At 32.5% G+C, this 26,674-nt stretch overlaps 2 protein-coding genes across 2 annotated transcripts; one reads left to right on the top strand and one right to left on the bottom strand.

The window, feature by feature from the left end:
- Positions 1 to 5,017: 5,017 nt before the first annotated feature.
- LOC125807054 (receptor-like kinase TMK3) lies at positions 5,018 to 8,582 on the bottom strand. Its single transcript, XM_049486809.1, has 2 exons — positions 6,094 to 8,582; positions 5,018 to 5,763 (listed from the first exon to the last, which is right to left on the bottom strand). The coding sequence occupies exons 1-2, from the start codon at positions 8,384 to 8,386 to the stop codon at positions 5,252 to 5,254; spliced, it is 2,805 nt and encodes a 934-aa protein (XP_049342766.1). The 5' UTR covers positions 8,387 to 8,582; the 3' UTR covers positions 5,018 to 5,251.
- Positions 8,583 to 17,651: 9,069 nt separating this feature from the next.
- LOC125807062 (digalactosyldiacylglycerol synthase 1, chloroplastic-like) lies at positions 17,652 to 24,625 on the top strand. The gene is made up of 7 exons (XM_049486821.1): positions 17,652 to 18,356; positions 20,113 to 20,145; positions 20,703 to 20,790; positions 21,846 to 22,330; positions 22,425 to 22,691; positions 22,880 to 23,229; positions 23,869 to 24,625. The coding sequence occupies exons 1-7, from the start codon at positions 17,718 to 17,720 to the stop codon at positions 24,392 to 24,394; spliced, it is 2,388 nt and encodes a 795-aa protein (XP_049342778.1). The 5' UTR covers positions 17,652 to 17,717; the 3' UTR covers positions 24,395 to 24,625.
- The last annotated feature ends 2,049 nt before the right edge of the window (positions 24,626 to 26,674 follow it).

Below are 26,674 nucleotides of genomic sequence, written 5' to 3'. Positions count from 1 at the left end.
AGGCTTGCCTAGTGCTGGTTACCTCTCCTATGTGGTTTGCGACCTATTGCATAGGAGCGGAGGTTTTACCCTGTGCGCACCCAAAGAGTAGCGGCTGCGGGTTTCTTGTCATCAAAAAAAAAAAATTGGCTTGACCTTCACATATACTTGAATGTATATGTGATTGTATCGTTCACGGACTAGTTATGTGTTGTAATTTTTGTTATGGATAATGTAGGGTTTTGTCATGCATAGTTATCAAAGTCGAGACTGATGCAGAGTTTTGTATTAGAAACAAGACGTTATTTTAGTAGTGCAAAGTGTAATACCGAGTCTACTTTCTTATACGAAAAGATGAGTCCTTTTATAGTTTCCTGTTAGGCTTCAGTTTCCATCTCTTTTAAATGTGAATATCATCTTTGAATATACGACCTCATTATCTCTTCATAATTTGCAGATTTATACACTTTGAATTTGAGGCTCCTCCAAATCCCCCATATGCAGCTTGGAAGAGTGCTGGGGTTATTGAAAGAACATGTAGAGATTATAATACTGCATTTATTGTTAGTTTCAGATACAAGAGATTCAAGTATTTTTATTATCTGTGAGGACAGTTTTTGTAGAGAAAGATCTGAAGAAATATTGCTTTCTTTTTGTCATGTTTTGAGCAGGAGTTTCTGTTGAGGTTAACTTCATTTTTTCTGTTGAATTCTTTACCCAAACTTTTTACTTTATCTTTGGTTGTTAACTAATCTCCTTTTCCTTCTTTACTTTATCCCGTTAACCCAACCTACATGGAAAAATCCTTAGTAGGAAAAAAAACTACTTGGAATTGTTAATGTTTGGTAAAATTAGTTCATAAACCTTGTCAACATATTTGGATGAAAAAATATTCATTCATATGTCAAAGTTATTAAAGTGATAAAACTTTAATTAGTTTTGTTTGGATTAATTAGATAAATTTTAAGTAAAGAAATTAGAATTTGGTAAGAGTTGGGTAGACTGTACTATTATTCTTTGTATAACTTTTGTGATGGGTCAACAATCAGAGGTGGATTTACAATTTAAATTTAGTGTTCTAGATTGAACTTGTGGTACTATTAGTTCAAATCACTACTATTATTTCTTGTATTTTAAATAAATTAAACATTTTCATCAAAAGTAATGAGTTTAAACAAACTCACAGCTAGTGGAGGTGGTTGTGGCAGAAGTGACAATGATGGTTGGCTATGTGTAGTGGTGATGATTGGTGATAGTGATCGTTAACAACAGCAGATGGTGGTTGTGGTAGTGGTAGTGGCGAGCAGTGAACATAATGCTAGTGAAAGCACACATCTTCACAAGAATCTTTAAACCCCCACATAGAAAAGAAAGTACAATGAAGAACAAGCAAATCATATATCAAAAAATCCATTTATATTATTGTCAAGCATTATCAATCGCGCCAAGAAGGCGCTACATACAGCAAAACATAGGATATACAATACCCAAGTGTTACATATATCATGTACAACATTTGTAATACTCTATATAAAATGGCAATGTTCTATATATGTTGAGTGTTTTCTTGCTCCTCTCTCTCCCTCTAGTTGGAACATCAACCTGTCAAAATTTCTGAATCCTGCATACCAAGCAAATGTGTAGTATTTGCAAAACAATATTGATCATTTGCATTTAGACATATAGTTTAGATTTCAGTTATACTAAATCTTGATCTCCATTATCCAAAAAAGATAGCTACAACATTATAATAGTGTCTGGTACATAACAATACAACTACGAAGAAGCTAACGCATTATTACAGGTATAGGTTGAGCTATCTTTAACAACTAAGCATCATTAAAAAGGGCATAGACAAACTCATACTTTTAGCAATTACCTAAAGCCATGCTTGCTTTATTTTACACCACTTGAGAACAAGAAAATTCTTAAGTCCCAACATTAACATGGTTATGGATTGCTGAAGGATTTGTGAAACATAAAAGCGTTCTCTTTGGTAAACACATTAGACTATCTCTCAATGATTTTTCACATCTAACCTCGTTGTTTCACATCAATCCTACAGCAACCCACAACCATGCAAAATGAAGAGAAAATAAAACAAGCATGCTCTAGATAATACACCAAAACACAAATAAAGATAGCCTAATTCAAAGGTCATGGACACTCATAACATTATGTGCTTGACAAGGAAAAGTTCATAAAAAATTGACTAAACATTCTAAATCATATCTCACAACAAGCAAAATAACCAAACATTGACAATATAAGGAGTAGCTAATTCCAAGTACAAGAATCAACAGATACTAACAAAATAATATGATAATCAAAGTACAAGTAGCAATTGGATCTTCAACAAAAGTTAACAAACAGTGTGACTAAAGCAAATATATGAGCAAAACTCAAAGATTTAATTAGCATTTACCTCAAACCATGCTTTCTTTATTTAAGAAGACAAGAAAATTTCAAGTCACACATTCAACATGATTATGGATAGCCGAAGGATTCACGAGAAACACAGTGTTTTCTTCCTAACAACAACTCTTTGAATTCTCCAATGTTCTTCACATATCACTTATTTGTTTCACATTAATCCTTTGCTACCCATAATCATGTAAAATTATGAAAAAATAAAGAAAGCATGTTCCAGGTAATCTGCCATAAATCTAAATAAGCATAACTCAATTCAAAAATAAAAGGGGTGGCGGCTAAGAGCAAAAGAACCCTAATTTTGTGAGATGAATGATTGGGGACTGAAGGCAAGGTATTTATAGATAGGGTTTTATATTTGGGTTAATAACACTTTTGGTCCCTCAATTATATGTAAATTCTGATTTTTGTCCTTTGTGTGTTATGATTTGATGTATTTAACTTGTAATTAGTTGGAAATGTGTGCTTTTGGTCCTTTTATGTCGAAAATAGGCTATGTTTAGACTATTTTTTTATAAGTACATTGAGATACCCTCAATTATAAAGTAACAATTAACAATACAAGTTTGACATAATATATGAGTAATTAAATGTGATCAATAACAAATAAGGGGATCAAAAATGCATATTTCAAGTAATTAAAAATGAAATTTTTTTAGTACTAAAATTAAAATTTATTAATAGCAATGGTACCAAAAGTACTATTAAGCCTTTCTATGAAGTTGTAGAATATTTAATAAACTTTGTCCTCCTTTAAATCCCTTTAAAAAATCTGTATAGAACAAATTTGATCCACTAACATAATGAAATATTTTCTTTAAAAATAAAACTAATCGTAATAATACACATGCATTCCATGTGGATTATCGTAATAACAACGTGATATTTGGTTCAAAATAAATCGTTAAATATGTGAACAAAATCTTATATCGATAGTTTAAAAATATGAAAAGATGCATATAAAATGTAGCAATACTCTTTATTGTCGATTGGTCATAGTTTCCATGTAATTTTTTGATCACTTTTCTTCGTTATTTTATTGGTTAGAAAACATAGGTAAAGTGACAAGGACTAGCACAAAAGTTTGTACCAAGCAAACCGATCAATGTATAAATATGTGTACTATATATGATTTAAATTATAGGTACACATTGCGTTTAACGTATCATAAAATAAAAAAAACATACTACTTATATGCTATCGATAGGTTGCAAGAGCCATTAAGGGATTGGATCAATCAACTTTTAGAAAGGACTGAAAGATCCTATGTGGCACGTGAATTGTTCGTGTGTGAGAATGAATTTGTCCCTCATGAGTCACCAGGGGCGGCTCAACATAATTCGAGGCCTAAAGCAAAATTTTAATTAGAGGCCTAAAATCTAAATAAACTTTCTTTGTATTTATTTATTTTTCTAAATTTTTAGATGTAAATTACTACTAAATATCTTTTATATAAATAATTTTTTCAAATACTTTTTTCAATTATTATTTTAGGTAAGATTTTATCAATTCAACATTGAAAAACATCCTTTTATTAAGACAATTATTATATGAATTATGAACATATTTCTATAAGTAATAAGTTGATAAACTTTAAAGATAAGAGTTAGAATTATAGAATCTGATTCAAAAAGTTGATAACTTTGTATGCCTACTTTAATATGAAAATTTACGAAGAAATAAAAAAAGAATTTGTAATTTACTTTGTTCAACACTTTTCGACTATTGATTCATATTTTTGAGAGTATATTACTCTAACTATCAAAGATTTGAAAAAATGGAGTGCAAAAAAGAGTTAAAAATAATAAATAATGTGAGTGTTACCGAAAAAATGTAAGAGTTTAAAACAATGTTTTCTTGATTTCTTCTATTTTAATTATTTTAATGGAATTAAAATACATAATTTTTTATTTGTAGAAATTTGAGGCCCCCAAAAACGGGGTGCCTAAGGCCAATGCCTTAAATTTTATAAGCAAGAGCCGCCCCTGTGAGTCACTATATTACTATGGTGAAAAATAAAATTCATCTTATAAAGATCTTTTGTATTTCAGTTACCGATTAAGTACATTATTTTTCACCTATCTCCTATGAAAATGACAATATAACTAAAAGAGCATTTGTTTGTAATACACATAAAGCCAATATCCCCATCAAATCTTTAGGGTCCATACTGTATGTGTATGGTACCACAGGTAAGTTAAAGCCAATATTAGCTGTAATTGAAAAGGAAAGTCTAGTTGGTAACTCCAACCATGGACCTGGTCCTTTCCCTCAAGCATCTTCTTCCTTTTTTCAAATAGTTAAATGTCACATACATAGTCGGTATGAAGATTTTTTACACTATCAGGTCACATTTGCTTGTTGTAGCAAGTAATATGTCATATTTTCAAGATTACAAATCTCACATTTTAAGATGGTTTGGTTTACCTGTCGATATCCTTTAGATGACCTAATAGAGTAAAAAAAAAAATGGTCTTTATATTGACTATATATATATAACGAACATTATTCTTTTTCAGTAACACCCAGGCAGACATGCCCTCGGCCTAATGACTTTGGGCGCAACTTGCATTCAAAGACTTTGATGGAAATAAAGATCTTGTGAAAGAATTACACATGGAAACAGTTTTCATTCATCAATCATCACTATACCATATCTACATCCCACATAACTTCAAAAGACTATACATTGGAGTAAAATTTTCTACTAATAAAAGTGAAAGAAAGCATAGATAAAAAACAGGATCAAAATATCACACAAAAACAAACAAAAATGCTATCCACATTTACTGAATAAGAATATCAGATCAACTACACTACAAGTAGTGCAGTACCTTTTTTCTCATCTACCATCAACTGATGTAAAGGACTCGGCGAATCCAGTAGGTCTTGAAGGGATACTACCCTTAGTGTCTTCAAGGTCGACACAACTCAAGTCTTTTCCTTCTGATTCTTGCCAACCCTTGACCATTTGATTGAGTGGAAGACTGTAATCGATACCACAATCGTCGTCTGAATCTTCCTCAAGAGGCTTCCATTTCTCAACGAGCGGGGAGAGCACGTTCACAGCATGGGACATGTCGGGGCGTTGACCAGGCTCTCTTGCTGTGCAGTGACCAGCAAGTTCTGCAACGGTGTAGATGCTCTCAAATGTACTCTCTTGTTTCACATCCAGAGCTGGATCGATTGCTGCAATAAGTTTCTCTTTAGAGGATTTGATGTTCCAGAACCATGCAACTAAGTATTGGCTCTCATTTGGTCTGTCGTCATCAAGTGCCATCCATCCAGTTAACAACTCCATAAGGACAACACCGAAACTAAAGACATCGGCTTTAGTGGTGATTTTACCAGTAACTGTATTAAAACAGCAGGCAAAATGAGTTGGGAAACCAGCAGACGGAAAAGACAGAATCATCTAAAGAAAATCCTAGGTGTCTACAAGAATAGTCATTAACTAGTTATCAGTGAACAGATTTATTAGGTGACATAAGATTTAATTAGACTATGCAAAATAGTCCTTAACTTATCAACCCCAAAACAGACAACAGTTACTAAACTATTTGAGTTTTATGTAACTGTAATCATACCAAAGAGAACATCAAATGGCAAATAGAACATCTGTTTCCTGTTTTACAAAATAAAATGTCATGTTAGGAATAAAAGAACAGGAAATGAAATGTTTACCCGCATATTCAGGTGCTAAATATCCGAAAGTTCCAGCTAACTTGGTGACCACAGAGCCCTTCTCTCCATTAGGGGCGGGTTTCACGAGTCCAAAGTCTGATACTTTTGCTCGGAAATCATCAGTCAGCAAGATATTTGAGGGCTTGAGATCTCTGTGTATGAAGCACTGATGAGCTAATGTATGTAGATACTCCATTCCTCTAGCAACATCTAATGCAATATTCAGCCTCCTCTTCCATGAAAGAGGCTCTAAGTTCAAGTTTTTCCAGTTGAAAAGATGTGTGCTAAGAGCACCTTGTGGCATGTGTTCGTAAACCAGAATCCGTTCATTGCCTTCAACAGAATATCCCAATAGAGACACTAAATTCCTATGTCTGACTTTGGAAAGAACAGAAATTTCAGATTGAAATTCATCCAACGCTTTGCTGCTAATTACTCCAGACTCCATTCTTTTGACAGCTATTTTTGTTCCATCATCTAATTCTCCTTTATAAACCACTCCAAAACCACCACGCCCGAGTTCATTTTCTGGAGCAAAGTTCTTGGTTACATCCCTAAGTACTTGGACTGATATGACCAAATTGCCAGCTTCCATCACAGGGTATTTACCACTGTGTATACTAGAAGAACCCCTTCCAGTCAGTATCGAAAGACTTCCTTTAGTTTCATCGGAAATTGCAATCTTGACCATCCGATCCAAATCAGAAGGATCTCTAGGATGAACCACTAGAGAAGTTGGACCTTTGTGCCTATCCATACTCCTCTTTCGAACGTAAACATATAGTAGCATAGCAAAAGAAACTAAAAGTGCGAAACTTGCAATAGGAACCACAAAAATGACTAAGTTAGACTTGGAAGAGCTTGACTTATTGGTCGGTAAAGAGGGTGAAACAGCAGTGGATGTACTATTCTTTTGCAAAGGGCTTGCTATAAGAGGACTAGAGTTCAGTAATGAATTTCCACTCAGGACGAGTTTCAAGGGGGGAGTAAATTCAGGCAGAGGAAGGGAAATGTGGTTATTACTCAAATCAAGCAGAACCAAATGTTTCAAACTAGTCCAACTAGATGGAATAGAACCAGAAATATTGTTAGATCCAAGATAAATATGAGTAAGAGAATCTAATTTTGCAATTGAAGGACTCAAGGTACCAGAAAGATTGGACTTAGGCAAGTTTATCACAATAACTTTTTGGTTAATGTCACAACTTAATCCCCACCACGGCCCGTCACAAGGATTATCTCCTGACCATGATTCAACAAGTTTAGATGGATAATTCAACTCATCAAGGAATTCTAAAAGAGCAAGAACCTCAGGTGCACAAATTTTGGCTTGACAAAAAGAATTGGATTGATAACTAACATTTATAGCCTTGAAATTTGGTATTGGCCCCATAAAATGATTATTATTCAAATCAAGATGGCCTAATGGCATATTTGCTAAAGATTCAGGAATTAAACCAACAAGATCATTGCTATTAACATTAAGATCCTGCAGATATGTCAAATTACCAATCTCCTTTGGAATTTTACCTGAAAAATGGTTCCCATGAAGCCAAAGACTAGTAAGTGATCTCATTGTTGAAACCACATCAATTGAACCACTCATGCCATCACCAGTCTGATCATTCAACCATAGCATTTTGAGCTCAGAATCCTCAAAAGTACCTGGTATAGTCCCCGAAAGTCGATTCTTGGACAACAACAATACATCTAAAGAAGACATATTTCCAAGAAACTCAGGCAAAGAACCAACCAAATTGCAGTTCATCAAAGTCAAGTTAGTCAATTGAGCTGAACTTTGCAACTCATTAGGCAAACCCCAACCAGTAGTTGCATTCAAAGGATTATCATCCAATGCCAACACCTCTAAACTCACAAGCCCATTAAAGAAATCTAATGGAATACTATCAAACATGTTGAAATCCAAGAAAGCATAGCGCAACTCAGACAAACCACTAAAAGATGGTAACTTTCCACTAAATTTGTTCCTTTGCAACCCCAAATTAGTCAATTTAGACAACTTATTAAAGTTCTGAGGCAAAGGGCCTTTTAATCCCAACCCCATAACTTGAATCTGTTGAATTTTGTTTCCAGTACAAATTATATGAGGCCAAGCTGGAGGACCACAAGGGTCATCACCATTAACTGGCCATTCTAAAAGCTCAGAATTTTCTAACCCTTTCTTGAACTCATTGACAATGGCTAAGTCATTAGGGTCTGTAACACTGTAAACAACTGAAAAAAGTGAAATAAAGAGTGTTAGAGCAAACCCCATTAGCTGAACAGCCTCCATTGATGATGATTTCACCAAGAACCACTAGACAGCATGTATTGACAAGAATCACATAATCAAGAAAGTTGATTTCTTTGTGCCAACTAATGGCTGTTTTTTGTACAAACCCATGTTAGAATTTAGACAAGGAGAGGTGGGAAACATGGGTTGATTCAGATCACTACAAAGCCAAGAATAATGGAGAAATAGTAATATACAGTGTTATAATTGGAGTGAGAAACTATTAGTATGGAATTCTGCACACACTTTGTTGCATAATAAAATAATACCCATTTTGTTTCAATTTGTTTGTCTTATTTTAATTACAAACAGAGTTTAACAAAGTAAATAGTAACAAGTATCACTATATTAAACACATCACGTGAAAAATTTATATAAAGTTGCTAACAAAAAAAATGCATTCTCTTTAAACATGTCACGAGGAATGTTTGAATTAGAAACTTGCTAATAAAAAAAAAGAAGAGGAAAAGAAACATTTTTTAAACGGATTAAAAGAAAAAATAAAATAAATAAATTGAAACAAAAGAAATACTAATAACTATGCATCAACTTTATACAAGTTGGGGTCAATAATGTATTTAGGGTCGTTTGATTGGGAACATGTTATTATGAGATTAATTATTTCGGGATAACTATTTTGTGATAAGATATTCCACCATATATATATGATAACTTATTCTATCACTAAAATATAAGTAGTGGGATAATTAATCCCAAGATTGTGAAATACCTTCAACCAAACGTAAGATAAAATAATCCTATATTTTATTCATAGGATTATTATATCTTAGAACCTCACACCAAACGACTTCAGTATAATCTAGAGAGGAGGGAGAGTAATAGTTACGAATTCGAATAAACTCGACAACTTTTATCATTGTATTTATATTTAAAAAAATTATTAAATAAATATAAATATTTGATTCATTTGATAAATTCAGAACTGATAAACTTTAATTTTTGACTCTACGCATGGAGTACAATCCAATATAATTAATACAAGTGGTATGGTTGATGAAAGAATATTAAAGAAAAGAAAATTCTGGTTGTGAAGATTTAGCAAGTGATGACCATAAAAAGTGGATCTTCCATTAAAAGGGTTTATTTATGCAAATATAAAATGCAATAGTGGAAGGAAAATTGTCCTAATTTTCTGGGCATTATGAAGTGTTACTGGCCTTAGAAAATATAATAATGACAATTGACAAGGACATTACTGTCTTTTTAGAAAAAAATTTATTTATATTATAAGCACGTTATTTAACTCTTTTATTTGCCTTTTTTAAGGAAAAAGATTTTGGAATTGCTCACCCTTCGCTATAAATATTAAAGGTATGAAAATGACATGAAAGTTAAAAATTAACTTATGGCATTAAATAAAAGGATCAAAATAATTGGAGTTATATATATATATAAAAAAAAGTTGAAGAATGTTGTGAAATTAGTGAAATATGACTCATTTAGATATATATATATATATATATATATATATATATATATATATATATATATATATATATATATATATATATATAAAAGTTGAAGAATGTTGTGAAATTAGTGAAATATGACTCATTTAGATAATGGTCACTTTCAATATATTCGAAAATAAATTATATATCGTGATCTAAAAGATCGATAAATTAAAAAAAATCATTTACAAAATAATTATTTCGATTGTAACTCTTTTGGTGTCAAATTAAAATTTCAATTTTGCCCATTACCACCATGCCTCGTGAGTGGTCAATGATTGAGAGACCACTTCCCAGCATGTGGGTTGTTTCACAAATAGAAAATATAAATTGCATTTTTACCCCCTCTAATATCAGAAAATATCAATTAACCCCTTAATTTTTTTTTTAAAAAAAAACATTTTTTTATTCGACTACATGCCTATGAGGGATGGATAAGATTTCTTCCATTTATAAATAGAGATTTCGTTTTTGAATTTTGAAAATAAACAACTTTTCGATATGGAAAGCTTTCTTCTCTAATGTGTGTTCAACACAACATGGATATGTACTAATTATATCTACTAATTGCGAATATCATTAGTCTTAAACTATTTGCATTTGGTAAAAATTATATTACTTAATGATTGTTCGCTCGATGTTGATCATCTAATGGATGTTTAATGCCAAAAATATTATGATGGAATGGTAAATATTTATCTATCCTTAATTAAATATTACAGTTGAAAACTGAATTGATTTTGATAGTAAGAAGTTTTATTCTCAAAATAAGATTTTTTAGGTGCAGATTTAAATTAATTGAGTTAAGAAAGGATATTGAACACCGAACAAAAACAATTGAATGGATGTTTATGATTATGTATAAAGTTTCTTTTCCTTATTATTATGTTGGTATATAGGTAAAAGAAGTACGGACCAAAAATTTGTAAAGGAAAATTAGTTCAAGTATCCTTATTTGTTTTTCTTATTTCCTTTTTAAAATAAATATATTAAAATACCTACTCATTTGTGATTATAAAATATTTTGTTAAGTTTCACAAGAATGTAATTCTTTGGATTTTTGTTTTCTACACTATGATATAATGCCTTTAAATTATACATCTTTTGTACTTTTTCAAGAGAGAAAATATAATAACTTATCATTTTTATTTTTATTTGAGAAATTTAAAGATAAGATAACTTTTAAAGTTCAACAAGACAAATAGTGTTACGATTGGATCTTGTCTTTTACGTTTGAAACCTTTTATTTCCTGTCAATGAAACAAAAAAATTAAATTAAAAAAATCAACTAGTAAAAAAAATTTATTTATATTATCCATGTGATATTATACTGATGAATATAATCAATGCACGTTATTGGACATATTCGATCAATCATTCACCTCACAAGCACTATTGCTATAATGGCCGATAAGTATTTCATCACACGTTTGATATCTATATAGGATCTTGATTAATTTAAATTCATATTGGACAAGACTTGTTTAAATAAAAAACGTTCTTTAATCAGATTTTTATTCATAATCAAATGCTCGAACCCCATCTCTAGTTATCCTGTCACATATATATACTTCATGATTACATTTTAATAACTTTTTCCCATTCTATTAATTATTATGGATTAAACTGTTTGATAATAATTAAAATATACAAAGAAACTTTTTTGTTAATATTATATATATAACTATATATTGACTGGACCTGATGGTGCAAAGCTGGCTTATGGTACCATCATCCAAAAAAAAGGCAGACAAAATAAACCCCCACGTATCCCCCACCCCCCATCCCCCACACCCACCCACCCCAAACCAATAGATCTTCCGTAATACTATTTTTTTATTCGATATTTGTGTTAGAGTCCGATTATTCTGAATTCGCGTTGCATAGGACTTCATTGATGGGAAGCGTTTCGTGTCATGATTTTTCATACACAAGGCTTGAATATGAAATCTTTAATTAAAGGACGAGCAACTTTATCCATTGCACGATATCTTTTGGTGGTTATGTAATACTAATACCTTTTGTTTGTATATAGCATGAGAGATTACTTAGGTTTAAAGGGTCAAAAAGTTGGGCCATTTGTAGCACTTACCTATTTATATTTTCCTTGAATAAAAATGTCTTAGGTTATGAATTAGTATTTAATTGAAAGATAAATTTTCTTAGATTGAGAATGATTAAGTACTTTATATTAAGTTTTAAGTGTTAATTTAAGTCGGTATTGGAAGCATCAATATGTACTTTGGACTTTTCTTTAATAAAAAAAAAAAATTCCTTGATAAAGAGGAATAAGAAAAAGAAAGCTTAATTTTTTCTTTCGATTAATAATTATTATCTCATAAATTAGAATTTTTTTCCTAATTAATCTTCAAAGAAACGATCAGAATGCTCTCCCATGAACTAGGGGAATAGTTTTTATTTTAAAAAGAATTAAATCAAATAATCGTTCATCAATTGATTAAATAAAAAATAGTCGATGGATATATAATTATGATTCATATATAATATATGTATGATAATATATAAGTAGTATATAATCTATGTATATTGATTAAAAAAAAGTAAATACTAAATCCTTCTGATATTTATACATGTAAAGATTCCTTTGAAAAAATATTGGGTCAAAATCGAAGAATAAATGTAAGTTTAGAGTATGATATCAAATTCGGACTCACACAATATGATGGTGGCCAAACCTCAATAAAGACATTGAATCTTTAAGGGATGTTGTATATCATATAGGACGACTAGGGCTCATGACAAAGGACGAATCAAAAAGAAAGATTGACATGCTTTTAAAGAAAAAACATATAAGACACCTTAGACAAGTTTCATATCATAAAAAGAAATAAAAGTGAAAAATATTGTACTAGTTCGAATGGTATATAAAAGAACTCAAAAAAACTCTATGGGTATAACTCAAAACACAAATCTCTGAGGTTTATTAGATCATAATAAACAATATGTGTCATCGACTTGAATGGCAACATCACCCTTCCCCAACTTTGTACAGGTTCATTCACCACTAACATGATATGTAATGACATGTTTATGTCTATTAATAGTCATATCATTTTAGTTTTATATCTTAAGAGAATGTCCATTAATATTTCTTTACTTCAAGAAATTTTAAAATATCTAATCAATTAACTAAGGTATATAAGATTATAAGTTTTATTACTTTAGGACTTTAATCATGAAATATCTATTTCTAAAACAAATGTTTGCTCAAACTAAGAAAGTTGTTGTCTATCATGACACATGAGGCATATTCATTGTACAAGTGCTAAAATTAGTGCTATATTGATGCCAATGTTGGTAGGATATTTTCCAAGATGGAGCCAATATGCTTAACAAATATTAGGCTGGAAAAGTATTTTTAAACGGTACTTTATAGCATTTCGGAAATTACACTGATTATGTTATTATAATTTACATTTACTTTTTGAACCTTCTAAATGGCAAAATTACGGAGTTTTTCCTCTCAACTACTCAAGTAATTACTCATCACACATGTTCCATCTCATGTCATGGACTATATATGTTATTTACCTTCATCACTACCTTATTTATAGTAATGAGTATTAAATCATCAATGTCTAATCTATTGGAAAACCACATACAATTCAATGTATCATTATATATATATATATATATAAAACCCATCTTTCATGAGAAATGCAAGATTAGATTGCATACAATAGGTCTTTAAGAAGTTGTAATCTAGTTCTTTTTTAAATTCCGTATATAACGAAAGCTTAGTACATCATTTTTTTTTTTAAAAAAAGACAAATAAACTGTGTAACATGGAATATATATATAGGAAAAAGGGGAAGAATCAAAGTGATGGAAGTAAACTTTTCTTGGTTTCTCAAACATTATGCAGTACTGCATTGAGTTATATTTAATTTGAATTATTATTGCGTAACATCCAAAAAAAGAGAGAGGGAGAAACACTTCTAAGTTCTATCAGGATCTTTTTTCATAGTTAGAACTCAAACATGAAATTATTATTTAAAAATAAAAGAATTTTATCTATCCGATCCTACCACATCATGAAAACAGATTATTATCGGGTAAAAAGAAAACAAAATGAAAATACAGATGGGGTTATGTCTTTGTAAACTGCAAAAATGAAAGTGAGTTAACTGAATTGATCAATTTCAAATCAGTGACTCAAGTAAAATCCAAACTTTTAAGTCCAAAATAATAAATGAAACTAAAAGGTATAAATTATAGGAACCACATATTACAAGTACTAAATAACATCCTATCCCTTCTAGTTTTTTATTTACCAAAAATCCCTTAAAAATGATGTTTGCGGGATACATAACATTGTGCACGGGATACATTAGGTTTGATACATTCCACACAGCGGGATACATAGCGTTGTGCACGGGATACATAGCGTTTGATACATTCCACATAGCGGGATACATAGCATTGTGTACGGGATACATGCGGGATACATAGGTAAATAAGAGATTTTTGAAAATTTTGAAATAAGTAGGAATAAATGGATATTATGGTAAGTAAATGAGTGTAGTTAAGTAATTTATCCAACTAAAAATACTAATCAAATGGTCTGTTTTTAAATCTTTAAAGAAAATCTTGTTGATGGACACGTAAACGGTGAAGCCCATATACAACAAATATTTGTGGGCTCAATTTTCTTGTAGCCCACAAAGTTGTTCAACAAACGAGACTCAAAGTCATCATTGAATATTCACGTGGAGCACTAATAGTCCCTCATATTTGTAATATTGGTGCATTTTTGGTCCTCCTATATAAATTTTTGCCTATTTTTTAAATAATTTTGTTCATAATTTTATGTAAGGAATGTCCCATCGTCTTTTTATATATTTAGTAGAAATAATAACTCTATGTGAGAGAATGTGAGAAGAAGAACACATTATTATGTTCAGTATAAATATTACTGCAGCTAAACTAAGAACATTTTATCATATGACATAGCAAGAAAAGAAAAATTTGTACGTGAAATCGTCGTGATGAACCTCTCGACTTTACCTGCAATACGATTTCTACTAAACAAAATAAAGTATTTTTCTTCTCACAATCTCTCAAATGGAGTTATTATTTCTACTAAATATATAAAATGACAATTAAACATTCCATACATAAATTATGAATAAAATCAATGTTAAAAAATAAGCATAATTTTGAAGGAGGACCAAAAGTGCGCCAATATTGCAAACATGAGGGACTATTAATGCTCAATGTGAAAACCTCAAGGATAACTTTGAGTCCTAACCCAAAGATAAGGGACTATTTTGGGCCTCTTCTCTTCAACAAACACGAACCACTTACCTAAAAAAGTCTAAATATTTGTGTTTAATAGTTCGATTTATCGATTATCAATTCTAAAATACACTAGATCGGAAATCAAACTAATAAGATATCGATTGATGAGTATTAATTTAGGAATTATTGTTCAGTTTGCCGAATAAATTAGTAAGACTTTAACGAAAAACATGTTAAATAGTATAAATTATGAGATAAAAAACGTATTCACCAACTTATTTCATGTTTTTCTTAACAATAAAAACTTATCACGTGTCGATTTGAAAGACAAAAAATAATTTTCAACCATCAATGGTGCTTTGTTAGTCCCTCTCCAAGTAAGCATATATCCGATAACATTGATATTGTCTTATGAAATATTTTCCTTGTTCAAGATGAGCTTCAATTTATGTTTATCCAAGTATTCATTGTTGTCAATTATATTTATTGACACTTTTGTTTTTATTTTTATATAATTTTAGTTAAGTGAGAAATTGACAATGACTCCTTTGTTATGAAATAAATTTATCCTAAATAATGTTATCACATGTGGAAAATATCAAAGAGTGTTAAACCAGCCAACCTTTCTTCCTAAAGCAACAATTAATATTACTGTTGAACAACCAAATGTCATCTTTAATTATTTTGTTACGTATATCATTTTTATGATGAACTGCTTAAGAATATTCTATCTTTAATTAAAACTTTCGAATTGAATTGAATTCTAAATAAATAGAGTAATAAAGTATTGATATGGAGTCTTTTACCCTTCTCATTAAGTTGATATATTCAACATGAATTTAAATTAATCAAATCAATAATTATCGATATCAAATGACTAAAACAAAAGACAAAAAAAAGAAGAAAAAAACAGTATTTCTTCATTAAAAAAAAACGACTTTCAATAATAATATTCAACAAGTAACTAAAGTTTTTTTCTTCGACTGTTCAATGACAAAATAACATCAACATAGCTATCAATCAACACGTGTCAAACAACCTATTATAAAATCTAGATTTTTAAATTAATACTCCCTCCGTCCCTTTTTAGTTGTCCACTTTAGAAATGACACACAGATTAAGGCAACAATGATTAGCACAGTGAAGTTACAATTTTACCCTTATGACAACTTTTCACTTCAAAATTACAATCACTTATTTGAATTCAAGTGAAATAAATTGGAGGGAAACAACATACACTTTTACAATTTTCAAGAAGTGTAAATAAGGGTATAATAGGAAAAAAATTGTTGTCCTTTCTTGATTTGTCAAAATGGACAACTAAATAGGGACAACTAAAAAAGGAAATATGGACAAGTAAATAGGGACGGAGGGAGTAATTGTTTTTGTCCAAACAAAGCTCCAAAGTTGTGGAAGCATATTCCATCTTCCTGAATATTCTAATTAAAAAAAATACAACAACGTGTGATGACCCGCCATATTATCACGTCACATCACTCATAAGTGCCACGTAAGTTTTACATGACACAAAATTGTCCATGTGGAAGACTTACATGGGAAAAAGGCTCGCCCATAGTGGAAGGTTTTAAAGAAATGTGAGAATTTTCCGTGTAGAATCTAGAATATCATAGATATTACATGAAAGGTCCTTAGAAATTATAGATATTATTAAAGTTATAGAAAAAGAATTACTTTGTAAATATGTACGGACTTATGTAATAAGTATTATTTACACTTTAGTCCCTAAGTTAATAGTATAAATAGAGGGACATCCATTTATAAATTCATCAATCAAAGTTTTCTACACAATTCTTCCTAACAATCCTCTTGTGTTCTTTCTTCCATTCTCTTAGTGGTTCCTAGAACTTTAGACTGATTTGACATAGCAAAATCGTGATCAAGTGATGCAAAAACATGAGTAAGTTATCAAGTATCATACATGTGCTTAATAAAAAACTAAAAGCCAATTAAACAAAAGATTAAAGAACAAAAAAAATAAAAATAGATGCAGTTTTAAAGCACAACTTTGTAGTACACTATATGATGCTTTCCGTACAACAATTTATTGTGGTGTTCGTCTTAGCCCTTGTTAACTTATAAAATAGAGTAATATAAGTATTATCGAACCACAAAAATTAATAGAAAAATGAAAATGCCAGCAATTTGAGATTGTAGCATAATGTAAGTACTTTCATCTCATATATTCTCATTTTGTCGTTCTTGGTCTAATTTGCACAATATATTTCTTGTGAATTGTTACATAGGAGCAAATTTATCTGAAGCACACTCTAAATTTGAAAAAACAAAGAAAGACTCAATATTATTTAAATAAATTTGTTATCAACTCACGTGATTAAATCCACATCACTGATCTCCATACGTCCACGTCATTTCCCGCGAATCCAATCAACACGGTTTCATCCTACGTGTTAATCCACGTGGAATTCATTTTTTAAATTTCCCAAAATCATAGCCTTTAAATTCTCAGCCGTCCCCTCTTTTTCACTTCCCTTTCTTCACCATTGAAGAAAGAGGAGAAAACACTTTTCAATCTGAACACTCCAAACCCTAGAAGCTTCCAGAATCTCACCGAAAAAATGATCAATTTCAGGCCGCCGGAGACGAGAACGAGGCCGTCTGTAGGTTCGAGTTCGAGCTCCGTTGTGACGGCGGAGAAAGCGTTGTCGTTTATATCGAAGGGATGGCAAGAGGTACGATCTTCAGCGGACGCGGATCTTCAGCTTATAAAAAACCGAGCGAATAAGTTTAAGAACTTAGCGGATAGAGAGCTGGAGAATTTCATCAATTCAGCTTCGGTATCGCCTTTCGCTGTTCCAGCAATTACGGCCTCTACCACTACGGCACCGGCGGAGATTGATTTTGTGAAGAAGCTTCGTCCGAAGCTTTCTGAGATACGTAGGGCGTATTCGTCGTCGGAGTTTAAGTGGCCGTCGCAGGGGAAGCTTAGGATTGATTTATCAGCGATTAAGAATGCAATTGTGGCGGAAGTGGAGGAGGAGGAGAAGGAGAGGGAGAGGGAGATATGGAGGAAGTGGAGGTGTGACAGGCTTAAGGAAGAGAGGCATTTTGGGGAATTTGATTGGGAGCCTATTAGAGCTTTCAAAACTCGGTTAAAGGAGCTGGAGGTGGAGCTTAAGGGATCGAGTTCGTCCCCAGCGGAGATTTTTGAAGTGATTAAGAATAGTGAGTTTGTGGGGAAAGTAAAATCAAGCTTGGTAATTTCAGATTCTGATTATTATGCTTTATTTCCTTTTATCATTTTTTACTATGGAAACATATAGTATAGGTTTTTCATTCATGGACTAAAAGTATAATTATTTGTCATTTTGCTGTTAATATTTAAGCTATGATTTACCATCATTGTTGAAATGATTTGCTATTTCTTAAAAAATGAATCTTGGATGAGTATATGGATGGTCTTTTTCATCTGTTCTCAATTGTTGGAGTATCTTTGCTATGGTCGAGTAAAATTTGGTATGGAAGTTTTGATGGATGTGTTACTTGTTTAGTTTGAAGGAATATAGTAGGTGTTTGGTGTTGATGAATGATCTGTTTAGGCTAGTGATTATGTGCTGCTACTCTGTGACAGTTGCATAGATTCTTCAATAACAAGCTAGTTGCCTCTTCTCCCAAAAATTAAAAACTTTAAGCAAATTATAACTTAAAAGACCTGTTACTCGTCAGAGGAATCGAGTCTGAATTTGGTTCTTCAGCTTTTAACATAAGTTATCTTAAGCAAGATGGTATGCATTTAAGAAGGTACTACAATTCACATTGTTAACTTTGGTTTTGTTGTTCCTTTTTAGTTCCTAGAGCATAAAAAGTGTTTTTACGTTGAAAATTACCTCTATGGTTATTTTTCCTCAACACCATCTCTTTAGATGAGAAATACTGTGTACTGTGAATTATGTTGCTCGGACTCTTCAAAAATGCCAACAGGTGCGTGTTGGATTCGCCAAAAGTAGTGTATTTTTGAAGAATCCGAGACGGGTGCCGCATCAAAAGTGAAGAGTCTGCGCAACTATATGTGATTCATTATTATCGGATATGCCTTCTCTAGTTAAAGTTTTTTAAGCAATAATTGGACTGTCAGATCACCTAGTAGCCAGGGGCAGACTTAGTGTACAAGTTATTACTTCATCCAAACCCAATAACTTTGACTCTGACCCAATATGTGTTAAAAGATCCATTAAATATGCAGAAATAATATATTCCGACTCTGGTGAATCAAATGGATGGGGTAGAATTATGAACTCGGACCCATAAAGTTCAAATCTTGTATCTGCCTCTGCCTAGTAGTTTAGGTATTACAAATCTCATTTTTGGGGAAAGCACAACTACTCTGTCTCTTTAGGTGGTACATGTTTTTTCACAAATGTGCTAGATATTTTCATGATACTTCATTTCTCTTATTTTTGAACTTCCTTTTTGTGGGTTACTGTGCTAATTGTGGAGTTCAGTTTTTCTGTTGTCCCATCATTTTTTTAAAGTACCGACAAATGTCCCAGAGCCATGCACAGTTCGAAACTAGGTGGGTAATGGGTCTGCCCCACTAACCTTCTCCACTTAAATTCCAGGTTTTAGTCTGTGATAGGGTTTGAACATGTGATGTGCGACTAGACCAGAACCCTTGGGGATAGGTTGTCCCATCTTGATGCTGGTAATTGCTGGATTTTTTTTTTTTTGTTGCGGGATTAAGTCAAATGGATGGTGGATTTTTTATATTGAGCTTACTGTTTAATGGTATACGTGAGTGGTCTTGGTCGCAATGGGAGGGTACGCTTGTGTTTGTTTAACTCATCAGCCACGGACAGTTGCTCTCTTTATTTTAGATCTTTCTTTGTGTCTTTCGATTCATTCACCATTATGTGTTGACTTGTTATATAAGTTGTCTTTACTCACATTTGTATTGATTGATGTTTATCCATGTGATTAATATATTGTTTTTCTATTTGTCTAATTGTTTTCCAGAAATCAATTTGCAAGGAACCAGAAGAGACAAAGGTTAGTGTCTTATCTTTTAACGTTGGATGAGGTTTTATTCTACAAGGTTTTCTATGCGTTTGATTTGGACCGTGCCCTGCGCTTAATGTCCTGCTTCAAAAGTTTGAGAAAGGATGGGAATCGAAAGAGAAATAAAAACATTTCTCTTGCGTAATTTGGTTGTACACTTATAATCTGAGAGGTGATGAAAAGTTTAGGAGGAAGACACAGGGAGGGGATTTTCTTTTCTTGATAAGCGAGAACAGAATTCACTCTTATTTGTTTCACTATTTTAAACAAATGAAATAGAAGACGTATCTCTTATTTTTATCTTGATTTATCTCTGTGAATTTAACATTCTAAATGACCTAATCTTTCCTTTCATGTTTACAAGTTGGATTACATGTCAACAGCAGAAAAGTTGGACATAATATTTACTATCTAGGAGCTAGTCTCTCTGGGTTAAATTATTGGTGAATTTTAACTAGGATTAAATTCTATTCTAGTAGATTGACAGCAATTAGACTAGAGGCATTTTCTTTCTCTTATCTATTCTCACATGATATTCATCTATGCAGGGAGTGCCACCACTTGATGTGCCAGAACTATTGGCATATTTAGTTAGACAATCGAGCCCTTTTTTGGATCAAATTGGAATAAGAAGAGGTAATAGTTCAATTGGCATTTACAAATCTATTGTTGTAATTTTGGATTGTCTTTGTTGTTTATGATCTGTTTGCAATGCTCAACCAATACATTTAGTCTATGACTCTACATGAATGTCCTCATTTTTCTTCTTCTTTTTGATGCTTAGTCTCTTTAATCTGCTGAAGGTAGATAATCTTCACTAGCATAAGTCAAATTGGTGATGCTACCTATGCGCTCCTGTTATTTTATCAGTGCTTTCACTTTTCTCTAGGTATCACTTATTCTTTTTGGTTATTTAGTAGGATGAATAGCCTACTATTGCACATTAACTAGGATGGTTAGCTTACTTTGCATCAAGCTATATTTCTTAAAATGTTCTCAATTTATATTTATGGTAAATTGTTGCACATGAAGCTCCGAGTGTTTTCATCTTGTGTGAAATTTGTGGTAGCGCTGTTAATTACGAACTTTCAACAAGTATAATGGGATAGTTTCTCCATTATGTGTCCTTGACATGTCCAAAGTGGTGATGCAGAGATTTGAATGATATACTGGGGGTAGCACGGTATGCATATAAAAAAACTGTTAACAGACGGATGTTAGTTATGGATGTCACAATTTAATAATGGAACTTGATGTGTCATATCTTCAATGTACAACAACAAGAATTCTGGGTTCTAATGATATACAGGAATAAACTGAACTTTTCTTTCCTTTTTATTTTGATATACTCCCTCCGTTCACTTTTATTTGTCATGTTGTGCTTTTCGAAAGTCAATTTGACTAATTTTCAAAGTTAAATTAGATTACATTAATTCGGTATTTTAAACAAAAAATTTAGATATTCAAAAACTATACGAAAAGTACTATAAATTGCAATTTTTTGCATTTCAATATGATGAAAAAATACATCGTAAAATGTTAGTCGAAGTTTTTATAATTTGACTCTGAAAAAGGAAACCATGACAATTAAAAGTGGACGGAGGTAGTAACTTTTATTCTAATTTTAAATGTCTATCTGCTGTCTGTTGAAACTATAAGCCATCTTCTCTGTGTCTTTAATTTGTTTGCAGATATATCAGAGAAGATTGTAGAAAGTTTATGCAGCAAAGGACACAGCAAGCTTTTGCTAAATTCCTTACCCGGAGGGGGGTCCTCACTGATTGATGGTGAAATTATGAATGATGAATTAGATTTAAGAATCGCCAGTGTTCTTCAGAGTACTGGCCATTGTTATGATGGTGGATTTTGGGGAGATTCTACCAAGCAGAATCTAGAAGGTGATAAGAGACATGTAGCAATAGTTACAACTGCTAGCCTTCCTTGGATGACAGGAACTGCTGTAAATCCTCTATTCCGAGCGGCTTACTTAGCCAAATCAGAAAAGCAGAATGTTACGTTACTGGTTCCATGGCTATGTAAGTCTGACCAAGAGTTGGTTTATCCAAACCAACTTACTTTTAGTTCTCCTGAAGCTCAAGAGCTTTATATACGCAATTGGCTCGAGGAGCGAATTGGTTTCAAGGCTGACTTCAAGATTTCATTTTACCCTGGAAAGGTAGTCCTTGATTAACTAGCTCAATAAATTATAACATGATAGGCAAAGATGTTGAGATGGATGTGATTATTGACAAATATTTTTTCCATTCCAGTTCTCCAAAGAAAGGCGGAGCATATTACCAGCTGGAGACACTTCTCAGTTTATCCCATCTAGGGATGCCGATATTGCAATTTTGGAGGAGCCAGAACATCTCAATTGGTACCACCATGGAAAACGTTGGACTGATAAATTCAATCATGTTGTTGGTATCGTCCACACAAACTATTTGGAATATATCAAGAGGGAAAAAAATGGGGCTCTTCAAGCTTTTTTTGTGAAACACATTAACAATTGGGTCACAAGAGCATATTGTGACAAGGTATGGTTAGTCTATGGTAATTGTCATCAGAAAAGGAGAAAGAGGGAAACTGTGGGTTATACATGCATTGAGCATTGGAAGATGCTTTAACACTGCATTTTAAAGCACCGTGTCCTCTTTTAAATTTTAAGTCACCCTGCCTGTTATTTCATGTTGGTCCTAAATGAGATGTCAATTTTCCTGTTTAGGTTCTTCGCCTTTCTGCTGCTACACAAGATTTACCCAGGTCTTTGGTCTGCAATGTTCATGGTGTCAATCCAAAGTTTCTGAAAATAGGAGAAAAAGCAGCTGCAGATAGACAAAGCGGCCAGAAAGTTTTCTCTAAAGGGGCATATTTCCTTGGCAAAATGGTTTGGGCGAAGGGATACCGGGAGTTGATAGATCTCCTATCAAAGCACAAAACTGAATTTGATGGTTTTAATTTGGATGTATTCGGCAATGGGGAAGATGCGCATGAAGTACAGAGTACGGCAAAGAGGTTAAATCTCAATGTCAACTTCATGAATGGTAGAGACCATGCAGATGATTCTCTTCATGGGTAAGAATCCTTTAATAGAACCTTTCTCAGAAATCGTTACACAGAATAATCATTATTCAATGTGTCTTGTTACATTTTGGTGCAATGATCTATAAAGCATCAGAGAGGAATTATAATGGAACTGACAATAGTAACATTCTGCTTCCTTGTGACAAAATGATACTAGAATTACTGTTAATGTATCAATTACTAAGATGATAAAGATATTCGTATGATAAGCAACGGTAGCGCATGTCCGAGACCTGATTTCAATTTACTTGGGAGCAAATTTTCTTGTTCTTTCTAAGGGGTAGATACCTCTTTAATGATTCTACTTGTATAAAGTCTTAAATTTTCTCGGAAACATCTTTTGTAAAAATTGAATAAAATCGTTTTTTTCTTTTGTGGCATTTTTCATTGAAGAAGTGGGGATTTATGTTTGCCGATCGCAACTTGTTTGGGACTGAGTGGTAGTTGTTGGAATTTTTCATTTACATGATCCTTCTAACTGCTAGATCTTGTGCTTGATCAACAGGGTTTAGTACATACAATTTGCTGCCTTTTGTTTGATGCTAGTAGTTGATTTTTCCCATTTCCGTGTTCCCTGTTTGATTTATTTATTACCGTTCACCTTCTTAATGTAACATATTTTGCTTGCAGTTACAAAGTCTTCATAAATCCTAGTATCAGTGATGTGCTCTGTACTGCCACAGCTGAGGCTCTTGCAATGGGGAAATTTGTAGTATGTGCAGATCACCCATCTAATGAATTTTTCCAGGAATTTCCCAACTGTTTGACTTACAAGACACCTGAAGACTTTGTTGCAAAAGTTGAAAAGGCAATGTCTAGCGAACCTCAACCTCTCACACCCGAGGAGCAATACAAGCTTTCATGGGAAGCTGCTACCCAGAGGTTCATGAAATATTCTGACCTCGAAAAGGTTTTGAGTGATGAAACAAGTCTGGACAGGAGACGTCGGAAAGGCATGGGTAAATCAGTTTCCATGCCAAACCTAGAAGAGATGGTTGATGGGGCTCTGGCATTTACACACAATTGTCTCACAGGGAACGAGTTCTTGAGGTCGTGTACTGGTGCAATACCCAGAACTCGGGATTATGACAAACAGCATTGCAATGATCTCCATCTCTTGCCTCCTCAGGTAGAAAACCCAATATATGGCTGGTAAATAGAATACGTAACTAACAATGTATATCATTATTTCTGATATGTATTATAGGATGTTAGGAAAACTGGATGCTTGTTAATCCTTAGCTCCAATGCTAATGGTCTAGGTTTTGATGCAGTTAGCCCTGCAGGGGCAGTTTATAGGATTTATACGTAAAGTTTGTGACTTGTAATAGTCATACCTCTCCTATTTCACGTTAATGGTGTCGGGGTTGCTCCAAGTTTAGGATTATACTGTCTCTTTGTTTACGAAGGTTGGAAAACTTCCATCAGCAGTAGCAACTGGTCACTTACTTGTACAGCTACTATTATATTGTAGTTTTGAACTGTAGCAGCACGAATATTACTCGAAATTATGCTTGAGAATTTTGTAGTTGTTTCTTTAGTGTATAGCAGGAAAGTAATTCACTCACTTGTGAGGAAGTGTTGTTTGTAACAGTGATCAGTTTGTGTAAAGGAACTAAATGAGCTAAACAGCTACTGTGTAAGCCCAATTCTATATTTTGCTACTGGGCCAAGAGTTTATTGCAGCCCCCAGCATACAATAGAACTGGTTGATGAATGAGGGCCCATATAGTTTGGGTCATCTGCACTTTTGCTCTTATTTTATGTTGGTCTTAATTTATGCACTTCATAATAAATAACTTTTTCGTGAGGTATAAGTATATATTTTTGTACCATAATATTTCACAAAAAGTTATTTCTAGACATGACTTTGATTTCTAAATAACGTATGCCCCACTAGGCATAAGTTCAAACGCTATAGAGTAAAGACCAGACCATTTGAAGGACAAAACGTATAGTTTCATGTTATAGTTTTTCTAAAAAAAAAAGTTTCTGAAAAATAAGATAATCATTTCTCTAGTGAAAATATGAAAAAACTAGTCCATATATAAAAATGTCATCAGAATCAATATTGATTGTCTCTTCCCATCCGATCCTCCAACATGTCTTGACCCAATACCCACTCCCATAGTTCCCATGGGCACCACCCCACAGCCCTAACCCTTAGCGCCACACTCATAGTATTGTTTGCTTATCAAACACAAGAAAATGAATAGTTATTTATTTTTCAGGAAAACATTTTTTGTCGTACCAAACACAACCCATCTTCCTTATACTGTCTGCATAAATTTTCTTTTATAAATTTTCACTATTTTTATTAATTTATTATTATTTTAATAAAAGAAAAGTCTAGTTGTGGGATCCCAGGTTAGGCAAGGGGTGGTGGTAGGGTAGGTGATTGGAAATAAATAATATGTACAACATGAAGAAGCTGATGTTGAGAAGCACTTAGTTGAGTGTCATGCATTTTTGTTTTTGGCCAGCAATATTCTTTTTGCATGGATGTGGATTTAATGTGTTAATTACTAGTATAATATATAATTCAATTCATTTCTTACAAAGTTAAATAAAAGTAGTATAATCATGTGACAACCATTTAATTTCTTGGAGTAATTTGAATTAAGTGACCCTTCAACACGTACAGGAGCTTCTACATGCAATATATCAATCGAGAGAAAATATATAAGAGGACTGAAATCATTATTATCATATACTTAATGAGGACAATTATAAAGAATGTGTAACAATCCACCGCACAATTTTAAAACACGTTAATAGTGTATAAGGTCCGCCTACTTATACACCTAATATTTCTTTTGTGTTTTATTAATGTGAGACTTCTTATTTTAAGTTAGCGTGTCACAATATGCCCCTTGTTATGGACTTATATAGCATCTCACTGCATGAAATTTGTTTAGACTCAGCACATTCCGTCTTATCGAGATTTGCCTAAACCCACTTGAACTCTGGGCCATATCGACAAGGCTGACAAAAAAGTGACTCTGTTACACGATTCAGTCGCTAGTCATATTTCGCTCTGAACCTAGACCCATACGACTTTAAAACGCATTGCTAGTGTGTAAGAGCGGCTTATTTATATATCTAACATATCTTTTATATTTTACCGATATAGAACTTCGTATCTTAAACTAGAGTGTCCCAGAATAATAAGCTATTGTTCATGCTTTATCCCACATATTTTGGAAAAATAAAATCAGAATTTGTTTATCACTTCCTTCTTTGGATTCCATGATAAGGTGGAAATATAGAATGAAAATTACTTACTTCCTCCGCTTTCGTTCCATATTAATTATCCACATTACTATAAATAATTATTTTAAATTACTTTTTCATTTATGAAATTAAGATATAATTAGTCAAATGTTGCAACTAATTCTTTTTTTTTTAAAATGTAAATAAGTTTGTAAAATTTCAA

This window comes from Solanum verrucosum, unplaced genomic scaffold (genome assembly GCF_900185275.1).
Source record: "Solanum verrucosum unplaced genomic scaffold, falcon-dt-bn FXZP01000196.1, whole genome shotgun sequence".
Classification (NCBI taxonomy): Eukaryota; Viridiplantae; Streptophyta; class Magnoliopsida; order Solanales; family Solanaceae; genus Solanum; species Solanum verrucosum.
The sequence above is the reverse complement of the archived record's forward strand: the minus strand, read 5'-3'. Positions and strand labels throughout refer to the sequence as shown.